Source organism: Carassius carassius, chromosome 18, assembly GCF_963082965.1.
Source record: "Carassius carassius chromosome 18, fCarCar2.1, whole genome shotgun sequence".
Lineage (NCBI taxonomy): Eukaryota > Metazoa > Chordata > Actinopteri > Cypriniformes > Cyprinidae > Carassius > Carassius carassius.
In genome coordinates this window covers 7059011-7081813 of record NC_081772.1, presented here as the reverse complement: position 1 = coordinate 7081813, position 22803 = coordinate 7059011, and the positions used below count along the sequence as shown (strand labels likewise).

At 36.8% G+C, this 22803-nt stretch overlaps 1 protein-coding gene across 1 annotated transcript; it reads right to left on the bottom strand.

Annotated features, from left to right (window-relative positions):
* Positions 1-842: 842 nt before the first annotated feature.
* On the bottom strand, positions 843-22450 carry LOC132092233 (CAD protein-like). The gene is made up of 43 exons (XM_059498390.1): positions 22014-22450; positions 20788-20927; positions 20535-20664; positions 20305-20447; positions 20072-20213; positions 19705-19876; positions 18695-18880; positions 18480-18589; positions 18198-18340; positions 17801-17932; positions 17423-17656; positions 17019-17240; positions 16698-16886; positions 16487-16611; positions 16243-16376; positions 15365-15477; positions 14861-15111; positions 14462-14708; positions 14261-14359; positions 13454-13678; positions 13184-13366; positions 11957-12175; positions 11704-11871; positions 11446-11628; positions 10755-10859; positions 10389-10631; positions 8668-8749; positions 8401-8567; positions 8139-8303; positions 7699-7830; positions 7374-7575; positions 6855-7045; positions 6626-6766; positions 6288-6377; positions 5965-6121; positions 4543-4709; positions 4381-4455; positions 2462-2674; positions 1974-2099; positions 1675-1830; positions 1460-1561; positions 1277-1371; positions 843-1156 (listed from the first exon to the last, which is right to left on the bottom strand). Exons 1-43 carry the CDS (start codon positions 22105-22107, stop codon positions 1057-1059), a joined length of 6693 nt encoding a protein of 2230 aa, XP_059354373.1. The 5' UTR covers positions 22108-22450; the 3' UTR covers positions 843-1056.
* Between the last annotated feature and the right edge of the window lie 353 nt (positions 22451-22803).

Below are 22803 nucleotides of genomic sequence, written 5' to 3'. Positions count from 1 at the left end.
TGAAAAATAATCAGGTTTAATGTAGTTAATTTCCGTTTTTCAAAATAAAAGTCTGAAGCGTTGAGTTCAGTAATGACGTAAATTTGTAGGCAGAATTATTTTTCACAAATTTACTCAAAATGATACAAATATAGTACTCAACCTTTTTAAATTTTTATAATGAAAACTATTTATTTTAAATATAAACAGTTTTAATTTTAGACAAGCCTACAATTTCATGCCAGTTACAAAGCAACACATACCCATTTTTTTTTCTCCAGTTTGACAGCCATCATTTGTTTTGTGTATTTCACTTAAAGCAGATTTACTTATGCATTTTAATTGGTACAGGACAACTTCATTTTAAAGCATTATTAGTGTAAAACACAAGAGTTGATTTATTAAATTTTACTGTATACAAACTGTTCAGGTGTTTATGTTGATATTCTCTCCCTTCATTTGTACCAGTACATTGCAGTAGAACAACAGAGATATAGAAGAGAAAGACCTGAGATTGCATTTTATTTTTTTATTGTCTAAAAATACAATTACAAAAGTTTTGCTACGTAATGAAGAACAATCTTCCTACCATACTGTATCTGCACTAGTATTTCCCCAAAGTTGATTGACATTCCAGTATCGGACAACTTTTGTAACTCAAAGTGAACATGATTGCATGTAAAGATGTCTATATTGTTGTAAATGCACATCAAAAAACAACATTTACATTTATACTAAACCAGTAAGAGATGTAGTACAACAGTTTTTTTTTTTTGTATAAAAGTTTGCTAAATTTAGCTGATTTTTGTGTAATTTAATTAATTTAAATGTAATTACCGAAGATTTTCAGGATGAAACTACAGTAGTTTGTGGTTGCTTTAATGGTCATGTTTAAAATCAAATACTCAATATATGGAATTTTTTTTGCAGTCAGTACTGAAAAGAACAATAAATCTGGGTACTCTCTCACCATCTGGAACTATATGGAGAGCACACAGACACCAATCATGGAATCAGTATGTTGCAAACAAAACATTTCCCTTCACTGATGTCCAAAAATAGACTAAGATGATCCCTTCACCGACCCAGCACAGTAGCCAGCAGCGCCATCCGAATATACATCCCATTCTCCGCCTGCCGGAAGTAAGCAGCCCGAGGATCCGTGTCCACTTCCACACTGAAAACAAAATAGGATTATAAAAGACGGCAAACAAAACTCTGTATTCTGCACTCGTTCGTGTAACTTCCTATTAGATTATTAGATTTAACCTGATGCTTTGAAATAAGAACAGCAGACCTGATCTCATTGACTCTGGGAAGAGGATGCATGACCACCATCTTACTTTTGGCTCCCGTCATGATATGTGGTGTGAGGATGAACTGGCCGAAACACTGTCAAAAAACAAGTATACCATTTATAATATGATGACATTTCAGATATAAAAGCAGATCCAACGATCTCCTCAGCAAAATCTCTCACTGCTTTGTACTCCTCTTCAGAGGCGAATCGCTCCTTCTGTATTCTGGTCATGTACAGGACGTCAGTTTCTGGAAGGGCCTCTTCAATGCTGTTAAACTCCTCCTGTGGACATATTTGGAGAAGTTTAGACCCATTTGAGGGGGGCGGGAAAGCAATGCAAATAAGAAAGCACCCAAGTAACAGTCCACTCCTGAATTCATACTTTTGTGACGTACCTGTTTAATGCCTTTGGAGGCCACAAAGTCGATGATCTCGGCAGGCATGCTGAGGTTCTTGGGGGCCACGTAGCGCAAAGTGATCCTGTACTGAGTAAGAAGTCTAGCCAGAGAATGCACAGTGCGACCATGTTTCAGATCGCCTACCATGGTAATCTGAGATTTAAAAAAAAACAAAAAACAACAACATTCGGTTTGGTGATGTCAGTGGCACAGAAATGGCACACTTCAGCTCCAAGTGGAAACCTCAACAAGCTAACAGTATAAGAAGACACAATATTTCTCCCATGTGAACTCACAGTCATGCCATTGACTGTTCCCAGCTCTTCTCGGATTGTAAAGATATCCAGAAGGGCCTGAGTGGGATGTTCTCCGACCCCATCACCAGCGTTGATCACCGGCCGTCGACAATGTCTTGCCGTACTCTACAAAGCAAAAAGATTTCCATTTAGACTGAGACACAGACCAATTATATTTAGCAAACACTAAAACATACATTCAAATTAATTTTAAGAATTAAATACAAAATGCAATATTGATTGAAAAAGTGACAAAGATGTTACAATACATTACAAAGTTTTTCTATTTTCAAAGTTTAATTTTCCATTCAAAAACTCCTCAGGAATTAATGAAAAATTAAAAAAAAATATATTACACAATATTACAGTTTTTACCGTATTTTGATCAATTAAATGCACCCTTGCTGAACATAAGTCACTACTTAAGTAGTTACTTAAGTACATTACTTAAAAAAAAAAAAAATAAATTGCATTAACATGTGACTCACTTCTACAGCTCCAGGTATGGGGTGGCGCAGAACAATGACATCAGCATAGCAGCTCATGGTGTTAACCGAATCAGCCAGAGACTCGCCCTTCTGTGTGGAGGACGTGGACTCGCTGAAATGCACCACTGACCCTCCCAGACGGTGCATTGCTGCGGAGAACGAACTGCTGGTGCGAGTGCTCACTTCAAAGAACATGGAGGCCATGACTTTACCCTGGGAGAAGATCAGCAGAATGGAATTAAATAAAAGAGTTTATAAGAACGTGTTATTTCATCCATGTTCAAGACATCAAGAGGTTCTGTTTCCAAGGGCCACAGAAGCCCATTCCTAAAAGAAGAGATTGATCTCAAACTGACACGTCACAGCCAGATTGAACAACATCCTCCTGACTCCAGACTAATGCTGACTTGAGCAGTTAAATATTCCAGCTGGGGGAGGTTTAAGTAATAAATGCTCAAGATGGGCTGTAATAAACTATAAATAATCCAGTGACATCTTCTCTGTTATGGAACAGAATGATTCTCCGTAATCCAAACCTACTGTGGTCTACAGATTGAATCAAGGTCCAATCTACTTATTCCACATTCTTCTAAAAGTCCTTTAGTGTGAGACTCACCATATACCTTCAGGCAAATAACGCATCCCATCTCTATATACACTTCTGTTCAAAAGCTTGGGGCCTGTACAATTTTTAATTGTAATTTTTTTTTTATTAATGCTCAGTAAGGCTGCATCTATTTATAATTGAATGCATTTTAAAATGCAATTTATTTTTTGTGATGCAAAGATGAACTTTTAGCAGCTGTGATTTGCCGTTCAAAAACAGTTACTATTTTGTTTACGATTACTATAATGATGAAAATGGTTTTGTTTTTGTTGAAATATTTTTATGGAAAAAAAATTGATTTTTTTTTGATGACTAGAAAGTTCAAAAGAGCAGCATTTATCTATCTAAAAATAGTAATATCTTACTAACCCCGATCTTTTGAACCTTACTTCATTTAAAAACAGTTCTACTTTTTGCTAACATTTGAAATAATCTTATGACAGAACTCTGTGTGAATGTAATAAACTTTAACTACACATTGTTCCAGTAAATAGAGAAGCATTCAGTAATTACACTTGCATTTAAGTCTCATGGGTCATTTGTTCTCACAGTAAGAGATTTCGATCACAGAACGTATTGACTTTTGATCCAATAAGACAAGAACCACTATGAATGATTCAGTCAGCCAGAGTCATTAGACTGATTCAAACGAATAACTCATGAGTTAAAGTCTGTGTAAAGCAATATTAAATCACACCACAAAAAAGGAGTGGCTTTTAAACCACCCAGCCAAATTTGAATGATAAAAAAAAAAAAAGGTATCTAAATCTGCCATCTCTCTTAACTGTCAAATGCCGCTACAAACTGAATGGATGTGCTTTCTAGCACTTAATTTAATTTAACTTAATTTAAATGGAGAATGAGCTGCTTTGTAAATTATCACAACCAGGTAATTTGTACTAACGTGAAAAAAATCATAGCTAGCTTGCAACTGTAGGCTGTAAGCTTCAAGTCGAACACACCTATTATAAATGTTAGGAGAGGAGCCATAATTTCAGGCCCCCCCCCCAAAAAAATCCTACAAACAAAAATACAAAAACTCCATAATTAAGTACTACAGTCTTCATTCTTTATAATGTTTCAGCAATACACTTCTTAAATTTAAAATGTGTTTAAAAACAATTGTCGGAGTTGCCTTTACATGGACTTTAAGAGACTGATATAAGCATTTCTGATACAATCTTTAAGAACCAGCTCATGATTCAGAAACGTAAAAGACTAATAAGACATTTTTATTTTTTAAATGTCAAGTGATTTGTAAATTAAAAAAAAAAAAAAGAAAAAGTGAAGAATTTACTAATAGCCCGTATACCTTCAAAATATCCAAGGGTCTTTCTTTCTGCACCATCAGACGAAGATTATGAGCCACATTGAACAAGTGTGACATCTGAAAGCCCAAGACAGACAAGAAAGATTGATGAGCCACTGTAAATACACAAATACAATATTCCTGGATTCGACAACATGATGTCACCTGTTCCTTGCTGAACTGGCGCACGGACAGGATGTGCTGGCCCACCAGCGGGTGCAGCAGCGGGGAGGTTTGGGGGTGGGGCAGGATCTGCTGCTGCCCAGCTGGAGGTGACAGGATCCTGGCCAGGGGAGGAGGGTGTGCATATGTATCCACTGGGGTAGCCAATTCTGATAATGGAAGCAGAACAACGTCACAATCAGCAACTAATACATCACTGCCATGTATCAGTAAATCTCACTTTATGGCAATACACCGGACATGGAGCTCATGGAGATCAACCTGATTCACAAGGAACAGCAGGCAAACAAAGCATGGGCAACGCTGGAAGACAGACCATTATGTCTTGTTTTTATTATGCTTGTGTAAAGACTAAAATAAGTCTATAAAATTAACCCAGGAAAAAAAAAGATTGTCAGAACAGAAGCTAAGGGTGGCGAAGCTCTGGTAAACATCACTACAAATGTCAAACCTGCATCATACAGTGCTCTTAATGACACCTCTTCAGCTGCTCAAACAGAGGGATAAAGGAAAAAAAAACTGATTAGTAACTGTACAGTTATAATTTGCACAAATTTGTAGAAATGTTTATTATAATTGCTGATGCAGTTTTTGTAAAATGTTTAGTTTTCCAAAAAAAAGAGGTTGAAAGTTGGCTGCCTGAAAAACTTGTTGGTAAAAAAATAACTTCAAAAAAGGTGAAACTGCATTCTATAAAATTATTAATATTATAAAGCAAAAGTCCTTTTAATATTAAGGCAGACTTACAAATATTTCATATCCCAACATAATGTGAGATGTGTGTGTGTGTGTGTGTGTATATATATATATAAAACACATTAGTAATTTTATTTCAATCTGGTTTTGGCAGTAATTTGCAGTAATTTGAGTTTTATATTTGTTGTTTATTTCCTAGCTGATTTAAGTTATAGGAACAACATCTCACGGACATTTAGTTCTAGAAGTTTTAAGTCTGTTCAATTACGTTATATGCTTGAAAAATATACGATTGTGAAAATAAGGAAGATGGAAAATATGGATATTCATTTTCAATTCAGACAGTTGCAGAATCATGAGACTTTGATATTGATTTGAAGAAACCATACACATCACATGGACTTTACCCATTGCTTTTTGGGGTTGTATGGTAGATCTTTTGAAACCTGCATATAAAAGACACGTCTTGCTTGAGATATGATGATATTGGACCAGAAAATGGTTCGGCTGATGCATGGCACATGCAAGCTCAAACAAACGAACAACTGGTGCTAGCAAACAAAAGGTGACATCCAAATGAACCACTGTCTGAAATTAAAAATTGTATAATTTTTTAACTGTAAACCAATTATTTGCAGTACAAAGGTTCATTTGGGACACAAACCCATGCACAAGCTCTCAGGGGAATACACTGTATGCCATCAGCACCTGGAGGCAGACCGGGATCAGATGCACGGTGGATACGAGGTGGGAGAATTAAGCGTTCGTCCCCAGTTGAACGGCGTGGGCTCTGGGCACGGCTACGGACCAATTGAGCGGGTGCTGCCTGACGGAGACGCTCAGGAGTCACTGCCTCACTCACACGCTGTAATTAACAAACATGGTTATGTGTTTCCCATTACACCACAGAGGACAAATGGTTTGGTGAGTGGATAGATCGTTTTTTTTGTCAGCCAGTACACATCAGAAAGCAAATGCTAAACCATAAATAATGCATGTCCAGGTTTTTGAAGGGTCAGTTCATGCATTACCTTAGAAGCATCCTTTATCACCACAGTGGTTCCTGCCAGGGCTGCTGCCCATGACTTCACATCCTGACCATATCCTGGAGGTACCAATACCTTATAAAAAAAAAAAAATACAAAATACAAAACTGCTTTCAACACTGATACCAATAAGAAATATTTTTTCTGAAGGATCATATGAAACTAATGACTCGAGTAATGACTTTAAAATATTATTTCACAATATTACTATATTTTATCAAATAAATGCAGCTTTGGTGAGCATAAGAGATTTCTTTCAAAAAACATTACATAGCACTGACCCCAAACTTCTGAACAGTAGTGTATTCAAGCATTAGCTTTACCTGTCCATCAATATAGGCCACCTCTCCTCGGAGCACCACCCTCATGACTTTCCCCTTCACTTTCATGCCCTCGAATGGTGTCCACTTTGACTTGGTGAATTGCATGTGCTTTGGAATAGTCCACTCTTGCTCCAAGTCCACCTGGAAAATTCAAGCATCACTTTGAAATTGGAAAACTTTGTAATTTTAGGCAGCCATTCACCATCTGAACTATGTCAGACTGAAATACCTCTACATAAGTGTCCTCTTGAGCAGGAAGAGAGAATATTTTACTGGGGTTTTCATAGAGCCTCTTGATGACGTCATCAATGGTAAGGCGACCCTCGCTGACAGCCGTGAGCAGCAGAGGCAGCATAGTCTCCAGACCCGGGTAACCCGGAGGTGGTTTCTCAGAGTTTTTCTCCTCTACTGAATGAGGGGCTATTAATTGAAAAAATAAATAAATAAATAAATACAAGCTTCCAAGAACTGCTCAGGTGTCACATAAGTCACAGGAAGGCATGTCTGAAATCAATTGGAAAATATATTGCACAATAGGAAAGAATAGGCTTAAAGTCTGTACAAAAGTTTAAATGCAGCTTGAAAGTTCAAGCAGAATTTAAAATTGATCATTTTGGTCTCAGATTAGGGATTTTGAAACAGGCTTGTACAATTATTTGACAAGCAAACAAGATTAGATGTCATTTTAAAAAGAGGTGAGGCACAGCAAAGAAATTTCATTATAATACACATCATATTTTTTTATTACCATGGTCTGTTGCAAAACAGTCAATGATGTCTAGATTTTCCCACAATGCCTCCATGTCCTCACGTGTACCAAGCATGGGCCGCACTTGTGCCCTGCCGTCTCCAATGGCAGGCACGTTATCGTCACACAGGAAGAGATGGTGAGGTGCCACTTCACAAGTCACCTGGATGCCCTTTTGTTTAGCAGCTCGAATGATCAAAATCTGAGAAACGATGTATGATTTTAGTTACTTACAAGTCACAGGAACGTGTACTGTAAAGAAACTGGATGAAGGATTTACCATGACGATAAAATAAAATGCAGTTGTTAAGACTACTGTTCTTACCTCTTCCTTCTTGGCAACATGGCAGATATGAACGGGTCGCTGATACAGCTGCGCCACCATCAAGATTGCAGCCACCGTCTGCTTCTCTGCATGCACCACAATGGGCAAGTGCTTTGGCCACTTTTCAAAGTGCTGCATGCAAAGAAAATGGTAATCAAATTCTACAATTTGACATGATAATAAAACATGACAGATTTCATTGAAAATAAATTACATTATAACATTTTTCAAATAAAATTTAAAATAAATTTGATAAAAAATAAAAAAAAAGGAATAAAAATGCATTTTTATTTTAAATAGACATTTTAAGTAGATTTAAAATAAAATCACATCAAATTTATAAACTTTAACTTTATTTTACAACTATTTTAAAATTAAGGTAAAAATATAATGAATTAAAATAAAATATTGCTGTAGTTGTTGTATACAGGTTTCCTTACCTCCATCCACAAAGAAACACTGTCCATTTTCAAAGTGGAATAAGTGTCATTTAAGTACATCTTCAGACCAGCTGTAGAGCTTGCAATGGACGGAAGTAGTGTAGCGTTGTCTGATGATGCCCCCACAAAGAGAGCATAATCACAGCGGCACCCGGCCTTGGCGAGCTAGACATATCCATGATAGAAGAGAGTCCATAAATCACAATTTCCCCATTTGGTTGCATGTAAATAACCAACCGAATATGTAATTTGTTGATGTTACCTTCTGTGCCATAGCAAAGGAGCTGGGGTCAATGATGGCAGGGTTGGTATTGGGCATGGCACACACCATAGTGATTCCTCCAGCCAGGGCAGCAGCCGTGCCCGAGGAGAAGTCCTCTTTATGGGTGGCCCCAGGCTCCCGCAGATGCACATGGACATCAATCAAACCTTTAGACATACAAGAATAAATGGAATCAGCCATACCAGTGTCATGTATTAGTTCTGACAGCTCAAATAACAACATCTGAAAGGACGTGGCAATACTCACCAGGTAAACGGATGAGTTTCTGTGAGGTCATGCTGTCTATATGAGTCTTAACACGAGGAGCCTGACCAATTTGCCTGAGCGCCTGCCAACCACACATACATTACAATCTTCAAAAGTTTTATGGGTACAACAGCATAAACAAATACGTCGCCTTAAAAATGGGAGTTTTTCAAAGCAGGATCACGAACCCGATTCACTCAACATGCCACAAGACTAGTCTGACCAGTTTCTTAGAATAAAATAAATAAAACTGTTACACTTCCCAGAACATCCACCAGATGGCGCATGGACTTGTTTTGGAAAAGCATCTCCAATCTGTAATTTTTGATAATTCAAACACGAAACACATTTTTTCCGTCCAGAACTGCTGGTGGGGTATGATGTGTAAACCTTGCCAAATAAACAAACAAACCAAAACAATAATTATCTGAAAAATAAAAAATAAATCCTGAATGTGTCTAAAAATGTAAACGTAAATATAACCTGTAAAATGTAAACAACCGTGACATATCCATTTTTTTCACATAAAATACTTAAAAATGCATTACTACTTATCATAACCTATCTTCGGTGTGTTGGACAATAGAATTAAATGTTTAGAACAGGAAGTGCGTGCTGATCATTTAAGAGCTGTTATTTTATGATGTACAATTAACAGTATTGTATAAACATTGTAATCATGACTACTTGTTTTAAACGTGTTTTTTTTAAATAAAATTATATAATAAAGCCCAACAACCTTTTGCACTAGTAATGCTGATTATTTTTATTGTATCATACTGTCGAACTCACGTTCATGAGCGAGTGGTGTTCCTCTGGATGATGTAGTAGAGAATATGCTAGTCTCAAGAAAACCAAGTTTTGTTTACAGCAAGTTAGCAGAAGCTAGTGATTACGGTTTATACATTTTAAACTACGGTTACCTTTCTTACAAAGACACATTGATTCACTTCAGAAGGCCTTTATTAAACCCCCGGAGCCGTGTGGAGTACTTTTTATGATGGATGTGTGCACTTTTTTAGGCTTCAAAATCTTGACCATCATTCACTGCCATTATAAAGCCTGGAAGAGCCAGGACATTTTTAATATAACTCTTGTTTGAATATGTCTGAAAGAATAAAGTCATATACAGCTAGGATGGCTAGAGGGGGAGTAAATCATGGGATAACTTAAAATTTTGGGTGAACCATCCCTTTAAAAGCAGCCCAGGCTATACTACTTGGATCAATCAATATCCAGAAAAAAGGTGCAGTTATTTTTCTGTTTAACTTTGATTAGTGTTGGTTTAAAATAAAAAAAAAATAAAAAAAATAAATAAATAAATAAAGCCTGCTTTGTAAAATTGTTAAAAATTAGAGAAATAAAGGCCTATACGGAATTTTATACAAAACAGATTTTTTTCGCCTGCAGAACAAAGCGAATAAAACATTTAGCAAACGTTAAGGAATGGGAGGTCAGCCACTGAGGGGGCTAGAATCGCCATACAAGTGTCACTACTTCAGGTGTGATTCTGTGATTTTTAATGGGAAGATTCACGCGTCAACAAGAAACTGGCGAAAAGTAACAGGATTTACCCAGGATTCGTACTTTCATCCTGATGTCCGCAGCCACACTGCAGCGGCGATGATAACCTTCTCTTTCTCATGCATTTTTAATGCCCACATCTATAGCATAAACTTTTAATTTTGTTGGGTTGTTAATGCGAGTTCGTCACAGCTCACCTGAACAAACAACTTTGTGCACTTAATGTCGATGATGAGTGGAACAGAGTAGTCTATGGCCATTCGACGAGTACGGTAACCTTTGGTCACAAAGGAGGACAAGCGTCTTCCACCAGAGTTTCTCATGGACAGATTGATGACCAAGTCAAAATGGTTCTCTTCCAGATAGTCCATGATGTTCCTTTGTTTGTCCTTATTTGGACAGTCACTCTCCTCTTCAAAAGGCCAGTCCACTGCCATCACCTGACAGGAGACAGATAAACAAATAGAATTGCAGTGTTAAATTAGCTGTAAAAGAAAAACGCAGCAGAAATGTATTAACATAATGTATTTTAATAAATTACTATGTTTTGTTATTCACTGTACCTTGACTCCATGTTCCGTATAGAAGTCAGCGGTGCCTAGACTGGCATACAAGTTATAACCCAAACTCTCCAAAGTCTGGACTGTGGGCAGGAGCTCGCTCTTATTCTGAAAGAAGAATTTAAACTGAATACATTTCTTATACATTTCTTTCACTTAAGAAACTAGATTTTCTACATTCTCTGATAAAAGAGTGAATGTGCAAAATGTGCACCACTATACTATTGTTGCTCATTTTTAGGGAGTTGCTATGTAGTTGTTAATGTGTTGTAAGTGGTTTTAAATACATTGACATGCGGATGCTAATGTGATCTGTGATGTTGCTAGAACACTGCTAGTTGGTTGTTTACATGTCCAGTTGAAATAGTCTTTCAAAGGCCCCCCTTTAATGCAAGTCTATACAATTTGCGATATAAAAAGGACATTATTATATACACACCCACATATCTATACACACAAACACACACCAAATGCTTAATGTATAGCTCACAAACCACATGATTTGTGATATTTTTATCTGTGGCAAACAGCACAGGACAATCAATTCACGCCAAATTATAGGGTTACGGATTTGTTAAAAGTCATTGCCTTTTATATGTAATGGAGTAAGCAGCTTTTAGTAATTTGAATTAGATTATGAAACAAATATGAATATAACTCAAATGAATCGACTTGCTGTAAAGTAATCCACTACCTTGTAACTGCCAATAGAGAGGAGAATATTCTTTTTAGGGATTTTGAAGCCGGTGCTAAGCATGGCTTTTAGATAGGCCTCATATCGGTTTTCTCCGAAGCAGGCCACTTCTCCAGTGCTGGTCATCTCAACACCTAAAACCACATCTGCTCCAGCCAGCCGTGAGAAGGAGAACTGCGGAACCTGAGGGTCAAACGCAGATCTTTAGATCTTCGAAAACACTGAGATCAAAAACAGACATCACCAAGAGTTCAATACCTTAACTCCCACAATGCCAATCCCCTTCATCAGCCCAACAGCCTCAACTTCCTCTCCCATTATGACTCTTGTTGCTAGGGCAACAAGATCGACACCAAGTGTTTTGGACACAAAAGGGAAGGAGCGTGAGACTCGCACGTTGCATTCTATCACCTTCAGCTGATCATCCTTTGAACAAACACACAATTTAGTTTCAGCATCAAATATTTAGAAATCCTAGCATAAAAAATAATAAATACACATTTTTACTCACTTTGGCAATGAGCTGCAGGTTGAAGGGGCCAGTGACCTGAAGCTCCTGGCCGATCGCGTGAACGATCATCTTAATGCGCTCCATGGTTTTCTGGTTGATGTCCTGAGGAGGAGTCACCAGAGTGGCATCTCCAGAATGCACCCCTGCGTTCTCCACATGCTCAGACACCGCTATGGCAATGACCACTCCGTCACAGGCCACAGCATCCACATCTATTTCCTGAAAGCAAAATATCACCATCAAATAAACACTGCAAAATTTGACAATGCAAACCATGCAACCACAATAGGTTTAAACCGCTATATTACTAAAGAGCAGATCAGTGCTGTACTTGTTAACTAAAACGACTAAAAATGTAAATAAATTTCCATAATTTAAATAAAGAAAACTTAAAATATAAATATTAGATTAAAAGCTTAAAAACAAGTTTATATTGTGGTAAAATTAATAAAATAAAGCTAGTAATAAAAGTAATAAAACTAAAAAAAAAAAAAAAAGAAAGAAAACCGAAACAAAAAGCTAATTAAAATATTAATAAATACAATATAAATAATACTTAAATAACACTAGTAAGGATGCACCAAAGTTCTGGATTGTCCAATCATTTTCAATTTATGATAACTGATATATGGATAATATTTAAATTCTATAATATTATGTATAAAAAAGAAAAGAAAAAAGAAAAAATTCTAAAATCTATAATTTTAAATGCTATAAGCGAGTTAAGGCATTACAACTGACATCATAATTAAGAATACTGAAAATATAATTTAACAGGATAATTTGAGACAAATGGAAATCTAAAAGGTAAAAATAGGGGAAACCACCATACAAGTGAATCTCAATTGGATTGATATGAAAAAAAAAAAACCTAATACAAGCTGGTAGCCTAATTACACATTCATATAAGCATTTTCATGCAATATTTTTCTTCCATTCTCACTAATTTAAGCAACAGTAGCTACTAGAAAGGCAAAGCAATACTTTGGCATGAAATGAACAGTTATATTGTATTACATTCACATCCATGGTGACGTCGGTGCTGAAAAACATGTTCATCCAGCATTTTGTTTTTTTATGTTATTTTTGTTATTTTGTGCCAATTGACTGTATTTCCTAGTAATTAAATCCTTTCTCTCCCATATATACATAAATGCATTATACTATTAACTGGAACCGCCTGAAGGAGGGTATATGTTTTTACAGACAGTTTTTTTTTTGACTAACCTTGGCTTCCTGAATGAACTTGGAGATGACGACAGGGCGTTCCTTTGACACTGCAACAGCATTTCTCAGGTACTTTTCCAGTTCAGTGTCTGAGTAGGCAACATTCATAGCAGCCCCGCTGAGAACATACGACGGCCTCACTAAGCAAGGATAACCCACGGTCTCACAGAAACCCACAGCAGACTACAACAGAAATGTCAAAGGATATTTGATGTTACAAGCAATTATAGAAGAACTTTTTTAACTAAATTAATTAACTTAATATCTTACCTCAGTATCAGACAGCTCTTTCCATCGGGGCTGACTGATTCCTATGGTGTCCAGCATCCTGGAGAATTTGAAGCGGTTTTCTGCAGAGTCAATGAATTCAGGTGAGGTGCCCAGGATCCTGCACTGCTGTCTATGCAAGGACATGGCGATGTTGTTGGGCAGCTGTCCACCCATGGACAGAATAATTCCCTCTGGGTTCTCCATCTCATATATATCCATCACCACCTGCAAGTAAAAACAGACAAATTCAATATTTAATTTATTAAAATATTTAAATGTAATTAATTATTATGTTTAATATTTTATTATGATCGGATACTAAATATTGATATTAAATATTTTATTATAATTTATAAACAATTTAAATATTATTTTTATTATAAATGTTATTCACATTTATAGCATTTAATAATAATAACAACAACAATTAAAAACATTAAAATTCTGAACTATCCATCTAATTTAAAAACAAATAAATCATTGGTAATTTTAACAAATTCATTTAGGTGTAACAACATTATAATGCACAGTTAAAAAGGTGTATTTTCAATTTAAGATTAGCTAAAGACCACATAAAAAATTTAGTAACATTTATGCGTTTAGGAGACTAACTTTAAGTCAACTTCAAACAAAGACAATCTAAATGAATAAGCAGAATTAAATATCCATCATAAAATCCATAATATCAACGGTTAAATGATAGGGTACCAATACACTGTGTATCCCTAATTCTAAGGAGATTAAAAGTATTTCAGTTATCAGAACAACTGCTGAGAATACACCAAATATCCACATTTAATTTCTTACCTCAAAGGAGATCTCATCAAAATACAGTCTATCGCACATATCATAATCTGTGCTGACCGTTTCTGGGTTGTAGTTCACCATAATTGTTTTGTATCCCATCTGTGAAATGAAAAGTCACAAACACTCAATGAAATAATGAACTCGCATTTCCTGCTTCAATTCATTTTTAAGTCCTTTTCCTCTTTAATCCGCATGGCTCACCTTCCTCAGCTCAATAATACACCCAACAGCACACCAATCAAACTCCACACTGCTTCCAATGCGGTAAACCCCAGAGCCGATCACCATGACATGGGGCTGCTCAAAAACCACATCGTTTTCTGAGCCGTTATAGGTCAGATACAGATAGTTGGTTTGGGCAGGCCACTCAGCTGCCACGGTGTCAATCTGTTTGACCACTGGAAGGATCTTCCAGTCACGTCTCATCTTCCTGACGGCCAGCTCAGTGCTGCGACAGGGGAAAGAGATTGGTCTACTGCAGCCCATATGATCTTTTTCTTGTAAAACAAGTCCAGAATTGACGCTTAAACAGTCTGATTTGGCAAAAGAAATATCAAAAGTAGTACATTTATATCTGTAACTCTAAATTACTCAGGGTACCTTTGCACAGCTTGGGCGATCTGTTTGTCAGAGAAGCCCAGCTGTTTAGCTTTCCTCATGACCTCAGGCGGCATGGCACTCTCATCCTTATTATATGCCTCTAGAAGTTTCTCATGGTTGGTGATATTCTTCATCTTGTGCAGAAACCAGTGGTCTATCTTGGTCAGCTCATAGAGCCGTTCAACTGTGTAGCCGGCACGCAGGGCAGCTGCCAGAACAAAGATGCGCTTGTCTGTGGGTGTCTGCAGCTCCTGATGCGCGAGACAAAAAAAAAAATTCATGTTTTTTTTTTGTCTACTTGCAAAAAACTAATAAATAAATAAAAGTTAGTCTGACATGGGAATGAGATTTAAGATGTGCAACTTTAGAACAAACTAGTGTTGTCAAAAAGTACTAAATGTTGGTAACACTACATTTGCACACAACAAAATGCTGGTGGGAAATGGTCACTTTTTTTTTTATTTCAGTACCGACATTGGTACTTTTGATAACACTAGGACAAACCTCTTCAGACGCTGGTTTGATGGTGTGGTCAAAACCAACACAGTTCTCATCAACCATTCTCAAAGCTTTCTGGAAAGCCTCTTCAAAGCTGCGGCCGATGGCCATCACTTCTCCTGTGATGGAAGAGAGCGCTGAATGAGATACAACATACTGGATAGCCGAGTTCAGAAAAGATAGCACCTTCTGAACTAAATATGCTAATTCTGCCTTTTTTTAATAAACAGAACTTTGCCATATTAAAATTCACAAACAATATTTTTTATAAAAAGATGCTTTAACAATTAAACATTTTAAACTATGACTATTAAATATGCACTAACTTGAATAACTATAAAATGCAAACTGTAACAGTCCCTTTTACAATTACCATCATCTTGGTTTAATATTACAGTTACCAAATTGGATAAATGTTGCTACAGCAATTCTAATGTAACTGGTAAGGCAGATATAAAAATCAATAATTTTTATAATTTCAAAAAAGCATCAAGGAATAGCAAATGAAAAGGCGGTTGTTTGTAAGAAGTAAAAATTGGTAAATTCAACTAAAACATTACTTTTGCCTGTTGCAGTTAACTCTTATAAATCTGGTATATAAAAGACAGTGTTTTTATAGTATTTTACATTCTCTTATTTTTAAATTTTCATTTTAATTTACATTATATTATAATTTAATAGACTAAGTTTTAGTAATTATGTGGATTTTGTATTTTTATTTGTCTTTTATATTTCTATTTAGCTTTACATTTATTTTAGTCAGTTTATCCATCTAATATTTCATTTTATTTAGCTAACAATAACACTGGTTTGAAAATTACAATATACAGATTTCTACTGCAAATTTATCTATTCTTTTTTTTTTTTTTGCATAGGAAGCTCACCGACGCTCTTCATGGAACTGCCGATTTTAGTGCTGACTCTGAGGAACTTGCTCAAATCCCAACGAGGAACCTTGACCACACAGTAATCCAGACTGGGCTCAAAGTTGGCTGTTGTTGAATTAGTCACTGAATTCCTGGAAAACAGTCACTTTTAAGCAACTTTGAAAAGTACAATATGAAGTGTACAATTACTTTCTGTATAATAGCTCATTTCAATAAATAAATAAAAAAAAAAAAAACTCACTTTAGCACAGGTAGAGGGATTCCCAAACTGAGCTTAGCAGCCACATAGGCCAGCGGGTAACCTGTGGCCTTACTGGCCAATGCAGAGCTTCGTGAGAGACGAGCATTGACTTCAATGATGTAGTACTGTCAAGACACAAAGAAAGAGATTATGGGTTGATCGCTGCTTTTTAGAACCAATTTTTCCTGAATGATGTAAGTGACTAAATTACCTGCTCAGATTCAGGATTTAGGGCATACTGAATGTTGCACTCTCCCACAATGCCCAAGTGGCGAATAACTTTGATAGCAGTGCTTCTCAGCATATTGTATTCATAGTCATTAAGTGTCTGACTGGGAGCCACCACTATGGACTCCCCAGTGTGGATTCCTAGAGGATCAACATTCTCCATATTACAAACCTAAATGAGAAGAAATAAATTAGAAAAAAGCAAATGTTAAAACACACACACAAATGTGAACGCACTGTAAGTAAATTTGGATAGGTGTATGTGTAAATAAAAATGACAGAATAAGCTCTAGGTGCTTCATACCGTAACGCAATTGTCATAGGCGTCCCGCACCACTTCATACTCTATTTCCTTCCAGCCTTTGAGTGATTTGTCAACCAGAACTTGTGATGTGTGGGCAAAGGCCTGGGTGACCAGTGTGATCATTTCCTCTCTATTATTGGCAAAGCCTGAACCCAAACCACCCAGGGCAAATGCAGAGCGGACAAGAACAGGATAGCCGAGTCTTTCAGCAGCAGCAACTGCCTATAGGGAAGAGAAAAAAAGGAAAAAAATGTGCCATATATATATATAATTTTTTTTTATAATAATAATAATATCTAAAAATTTTGACTTTATAATAGGCTACTATTTCCTACAGTACCAATGGGTCTGTATACATAAAGATTTATTTTATGGTACATTTGAGATCAGAGTAATGAGCTTACCTGTTCAACAGACATGGCCGCTTCACTGGGGGCAACATGCTCATTGATTTCCTCCATCTTTTCCACAAAGATCTTTCTGTCTTCAGTCATCTCTATGGAAGCCACTGGGGTTCCAAGCACACGCACTTTGTATTTTTCCAGCACTCCTTGTTTGGTGAGCTCCACACCACAATTCAGAGCCGTTTGACCGCCAAATGTGAGCAACACCCCATCTGGACGCTCGTTCTTTATCACCTATTTGTAGGACAGCAGGATGCATGCTTGAACTCGAAAACGGTTTAGAGTCAAAAACTGTTTTAAAGCATTATTTCCATTTTCAAAATCTGTCAAGAAAACTAGACCATGTAAATTACTCTGAGATGGATAGCTTTCTCTTACCTGTGTGACATACTCTGGTGTAATCGGGAGGAAGTAGACTTTGTCTGCCAGGCCCTTTGAGGTCTGTACTGTGGCAATGTTCGGGTTGATGAGAACTGTTTGGATGTTCTCTTCCTTAAGAGCTTTTATAGCCTAAGAAAAAAACAAAATCAAATAACATTGAGGAAAAAAAGTGTTTGCATATAATTTTGGTTAACTTATTACACTAATGATTAGATTAAAATGATTAGAAAAAATGTTGGCTTTCCACTAGCCGACGGTTTAAAACACTCAGTCGTAAGCTTCAATTACTCGAAGATCAAGCAAGTTTCAAATTAAAACAGAAAACTGATAAAATATTACCACTAAAAACATTAGTTGGCTAGAGAGATGCGATTCCTCAAAGTTTGACAATCACCTGAGATCCAGAATAGTCAAACTCTCCAGCCTGTCCAATGGAAAGCCCTCCTGAACCTAGAACCAGAACTTTACGAGGTCGAACAAATGCTTCCAAGTCAGGAGATCCAGGGAAAATCAGGTGCTCTGTTAGTTTTTGCTTAACTGCAAAAATGATGAGGGTTTATGAATAATTAGTCAGGTCAACAGAATTACATCAATAATAATGTCTTTCCAGTTAATGTAAACAATCCTATGAGGATTATGCTTGTTTGACAGGCATCAGTACATCATAACAGATCACCTGATTTTCCAGTTTTGCCCTCTTTAGCATCTTTGACTGTATCCAGGAACACATCAAAGAGACCAACAAGGTCTGTTGGGCCTGCCATGTGTTCAGGATGGAACTGGACACTGAAAATGAGAAAAGATATAAATGATCAACAATTTAATACAACATTTATGCCAATCGATACTGTATTTATGTAATCAAGATGCCAATGAGAAATGAAGGCCAACCTGAAGAGTGGTTTGTGGTTATGAACAATGCCCTCACTGGTTTGGTCATTGGCGTTGGTGAAGAGCACATCCCAGTCTTCTGGGAGAGTTTTGGGATCCACAGCAAACCCATGATTCTGAGAGGTGATGAAACAGCGATTTGTTCCTTTATGGATGCAGGGTTGGTTATGGCCACGATTACCATACCTGAAATATACAAGGCCCATGAATGAAGTTGTACATTTTTTAAGATCCACAATAAGATGATACAATGATTAACAGACAAAAACCATGTCTGAACGAACCCGCTAACTGTCTGCTTCTGAAAAAAAAAAAAAAAAGACCTGTACACTGGCATCTCATCTGGCCTTGAGCACAAGCAAGCAAACCAAATATCCCAGGACTCTTACAAAAACACTACCGCTTATCCCAGAACCAGACTAGACTGCTGAGCTCAGCAACAAGATTTCACACCATGCTGCTCCTTCATGAAAACTGGAATGGCATGGCTTTTTTCCTCTGCAAACCCCTTAATCCACTAACCATAACGTGATGCTGTCTGGTTCAATTACACTGTAAAAACCCTATTATTATTATCCTTTATCTTGTTTTAATTACATTTTACAAAACAAGTACAATTTTCCTTGAGAAATTAAATTGCACAACATATTGAGAATCATGTATCTTGAATATAAGAGCATTATATTAACCTTAATAAAAGAATAATTTAATAAAAGCCATTTTTATTTAATATCTTTATGTAGGTACAACCGCATTACATTTTACAGCATTGAGGAACATAAAAGATAAAATATTTATCTATCTTTTTTTTGTCCGTACAATAAAAGTCAATGGGCTTCAATGTTGATTAGTTCCCAACATCCAAAATCTATTCAACAGAATAAAAATGCATGCAGGTTTGGAATGATATTAGGGTTCGTACATGACAATTTTCATTTTTGAGTGTACTATGTTTATGAAATGTGCTTTAGAAGTCAGCAGAAAGTGTAAAACGTTAACAAGTTGCTTACTTCATTTTGTATGTCTTTGCGCCAATGACCAAAGATAGCAGCTGATGGCCCAGACAAATCCCAAAGACAGGTTTGGGATTCTCCACACATGCAACCTTCCGTATATTCTCTACGGTCTCCTTACAGTACTCAGGATTGCCAGGACCGTTGCTGATAAACAACCCATCAAACTCTAGAGAAACACAGAAGCACAGTGATATAATTTTCTATTGATTATTAGAATTACTATTAGCCTCTGAAGTCTAGTAATATAGCCATGCAAAACATGTTCTAACCCTAAAACAGCAGATTACATGCATCTTTAAATGTATTTTAAAAAAACCAACACATCGTCCAATAATATGTGGAAAACCGTGCCATGGCTCACCATTGCTGTCTAGAGGATCATTCCAGGGGACAACGGTGACCTGGGCACCTCTCTGGCACAGGCAACGGATCTGGTTGTACTTGATGCCACAGTCTATGGCAGTGATTCTCACTGTGCCTTCTGGATTAAAAACTTTTGGTTCCTGTTGAATCAGGCATAAATAACTCGAGATATAAGCTGCCATTCCACAATATTAAACACATTAAAATGAATCTGAGAACACAGACACGTACTTTCATGGAAACTTCCTTAACAAGATTTCGGGTGTCTGGATTATCAAATAGAATGTCATTGGCAGAAGTTCCTTCCACCACAAGTTTTCCCAACATGGTTCCCTTTTCTCTGATCTTTTTGGTCAAGCATCGAGTGTCAACTCCTGATTTCACAGTTAAAACAATTTGTTTTGGATTAATTCTAAAACCTAAACCAAATCACTTACTTCAAAGAACTTGTACTAACTGACCTTCAAGTCCAGGGATGCCTTGCTCTCGGAGCCACTGATCCAGAGACTTGGCGGAGCTCCAGTGACTGGGATTCTCAGAGAGCTCCCCAACAATCAGAGCTGCAGCATGGATTTTGGAAGATTCAAACCACTAGACCACAAAGAGGAATATTTAGAACAAATCATAGCAGTAGTATTAGAACAATCTGTTTAAGAAGCCTTATGAAATGATAAAAGTGCTACAGTCAGTGTGGATACAAGAAAGGAAAAACACCTTGCTGAGTCCAAACTCTCCATCTTCATCTTCTGGAACACCATAATTGCCAATCAGCGGATATGTCAGAGTTAGTATTTGGGACTTGTAAGAGGGATCTGTTAGAGCCTCTGGATAACCCACCATTCCTGTCTGGAAAACTGTGGACACACAATATAGGACTTGGTGATGTCAAAAGTACCGATATTATACATCAGTTACTTTTTTTAATTGATCGTTATTACAGATTGTCTACTTGAACGTTTACATGGAACTAATTTAAAAGGCTACATGCCATTGTTTAAAATGTTTAATGTCTAACCAAATAAAGAAGCCAATAGAATATTAGTTGCGGTGTATCAAAAATGATTTTAAAAATAGTGAAATTATTGTTGTGTTACTGAAATTTCTACATCATGACCATCTTAGTAGGACTACTGGTTGCAGTCAGTATGATATAAGAGGGGTTTTGTCATTCCTAATGCAATTGCCTGCAAATATATGTCTAAAAGAATAATGAGCATGAAATTGAAGGGGAAAACAATTTATAATTCTGCCCTTCAAATGTGTTGGCATTTAATAGTCTGTCTTAGCCTTCAATGAAAAAATGTTATACCTGTCAAACTTTGGGACATTTTCCAGATTTATTTTACATGGAGAATATTATGGACTAGGATGGTCACTTACACAGTTATCATTCAAAAAATTGAATCATGTGCAATATATATAGGCATGGTAAAAGAAATATATATAAATAAAGTAGTAAAATCAATTTTTAATGCACCTGTTAGTTGCAGAATGGGATTTTTTATTGGTGTCATTTTCCCAGCAAAAGTGTTTACAGTGAATATAGTGTTAAGTTATATAAATAAATTATTTGTAGAGAAAACCTCAACAAATTTTCTGGTTAAGGGCGGGCGGGGGTAGATCTTTTCTAACACACACAAAAAGTCAGTGAAAATTGTTAAACCTTGACCAACAAAACTGGGGTGTTTTTTTTAAAACGGTAAGTAAACATTTTAACGATTTACCACGCTACGCCATAAATTATATATATATATATATATTTTTTTTGTCAATTGTCGTCACTGAGCCGAGCATGAACCTAACTGGGGTGTCAGGCATGTTACACATGCCCTAGGAAGTGCATATGGGGTTCACTTTTAAACGTTTAGTGGGAAATCAGACACGTTTAACTTCCTGATCATCAGTTACACATTTATAAGCCACGCTTTCACTGAACTTACCAACTTCACCGGACACTGAGGATACGGCACCGAACAGACGGCCTTTAAATGTTGTCCCGTCCTCCAATACTAAAGATGCAGTTTTCATCAACATGACTGAATGTTAGTATTCCTAACGCAAAAAGAATCTCAGCGAATATCTAGCGCTTAATAGTAAGGTATATGAACAGAACTGGATGGCCCGTGTGGCGCGTTTTCCCTTTTCGCCGAAGTTTCCACGTGAAAAGCACGCTGCACAAGGTGATGATCACCCGGAGACGGATTAAATATATGCGATCTTAGATATTGGTATCTAGGCCAAATATCATGCTGTCTTGATGTAGAAGAAGCTCATTGTCCGATTGCGATGTTTTAAGTGGGTTAAAGGTTAAATCTATGGTTGGTAAATTAGAGATAAGTCCACGCTGTGCTCCATTCACAGCAGCGTGGAGCCGTGCGCGTGAACTTCAGCTGGTTTTATACTAGCGTGCAAAACCACTGCACGTCACCACGTCAGAGGATACAGTCGGCATCTAGTCATAGCTGGGGGCGTGGCGAGGGCGGAGTCGGTGTGGGGGAAAACACTGCGAACATCGTGTGTATCTGAATGACAAAAATGCACATATTGAGTGCTCATTCCCAGAGACACGTAGAACAATTGTAGTCTCTTTTAACTTTAATATTCATATACACTAGTCCATATCGATATTTGATTCATTTTACAGCCCTAATATAGATGTATTCATTCAAAAATAGCCAAAATCCTTGACGTTCTGCTTTATACAGCAAGTTCTATTTGTGACTGGATTCC

What these genes read in the sequence shown, in the direction of transcription:
- LOC132092233 (XM_059498390.1), bottom strand. Translation starts at nt 22,107, where the DNA reads ATGTTGATGAAAACTGCATCTTTAGTATTGGAGGACGGGACAACATTT. An exon ending in TCAAACCAGCGTCTGAAGAG is followed by an intron (nt 15,112 to 15,364) that starts GTTTGTCCTAGT and finishes CTCGCGCATCAG; the next exon opens with GAGCTGCAGACACCCACAGA. An exon ending in GCACAAAGTTGTTTGTTCAG is followed by an intron (nt 8,750 to 10,388) that starts GTGAGCTGTGAC and finishes TGTGGTTGGCAG; the next exon opens with GCGCTCAGGCAAATTGGTCA.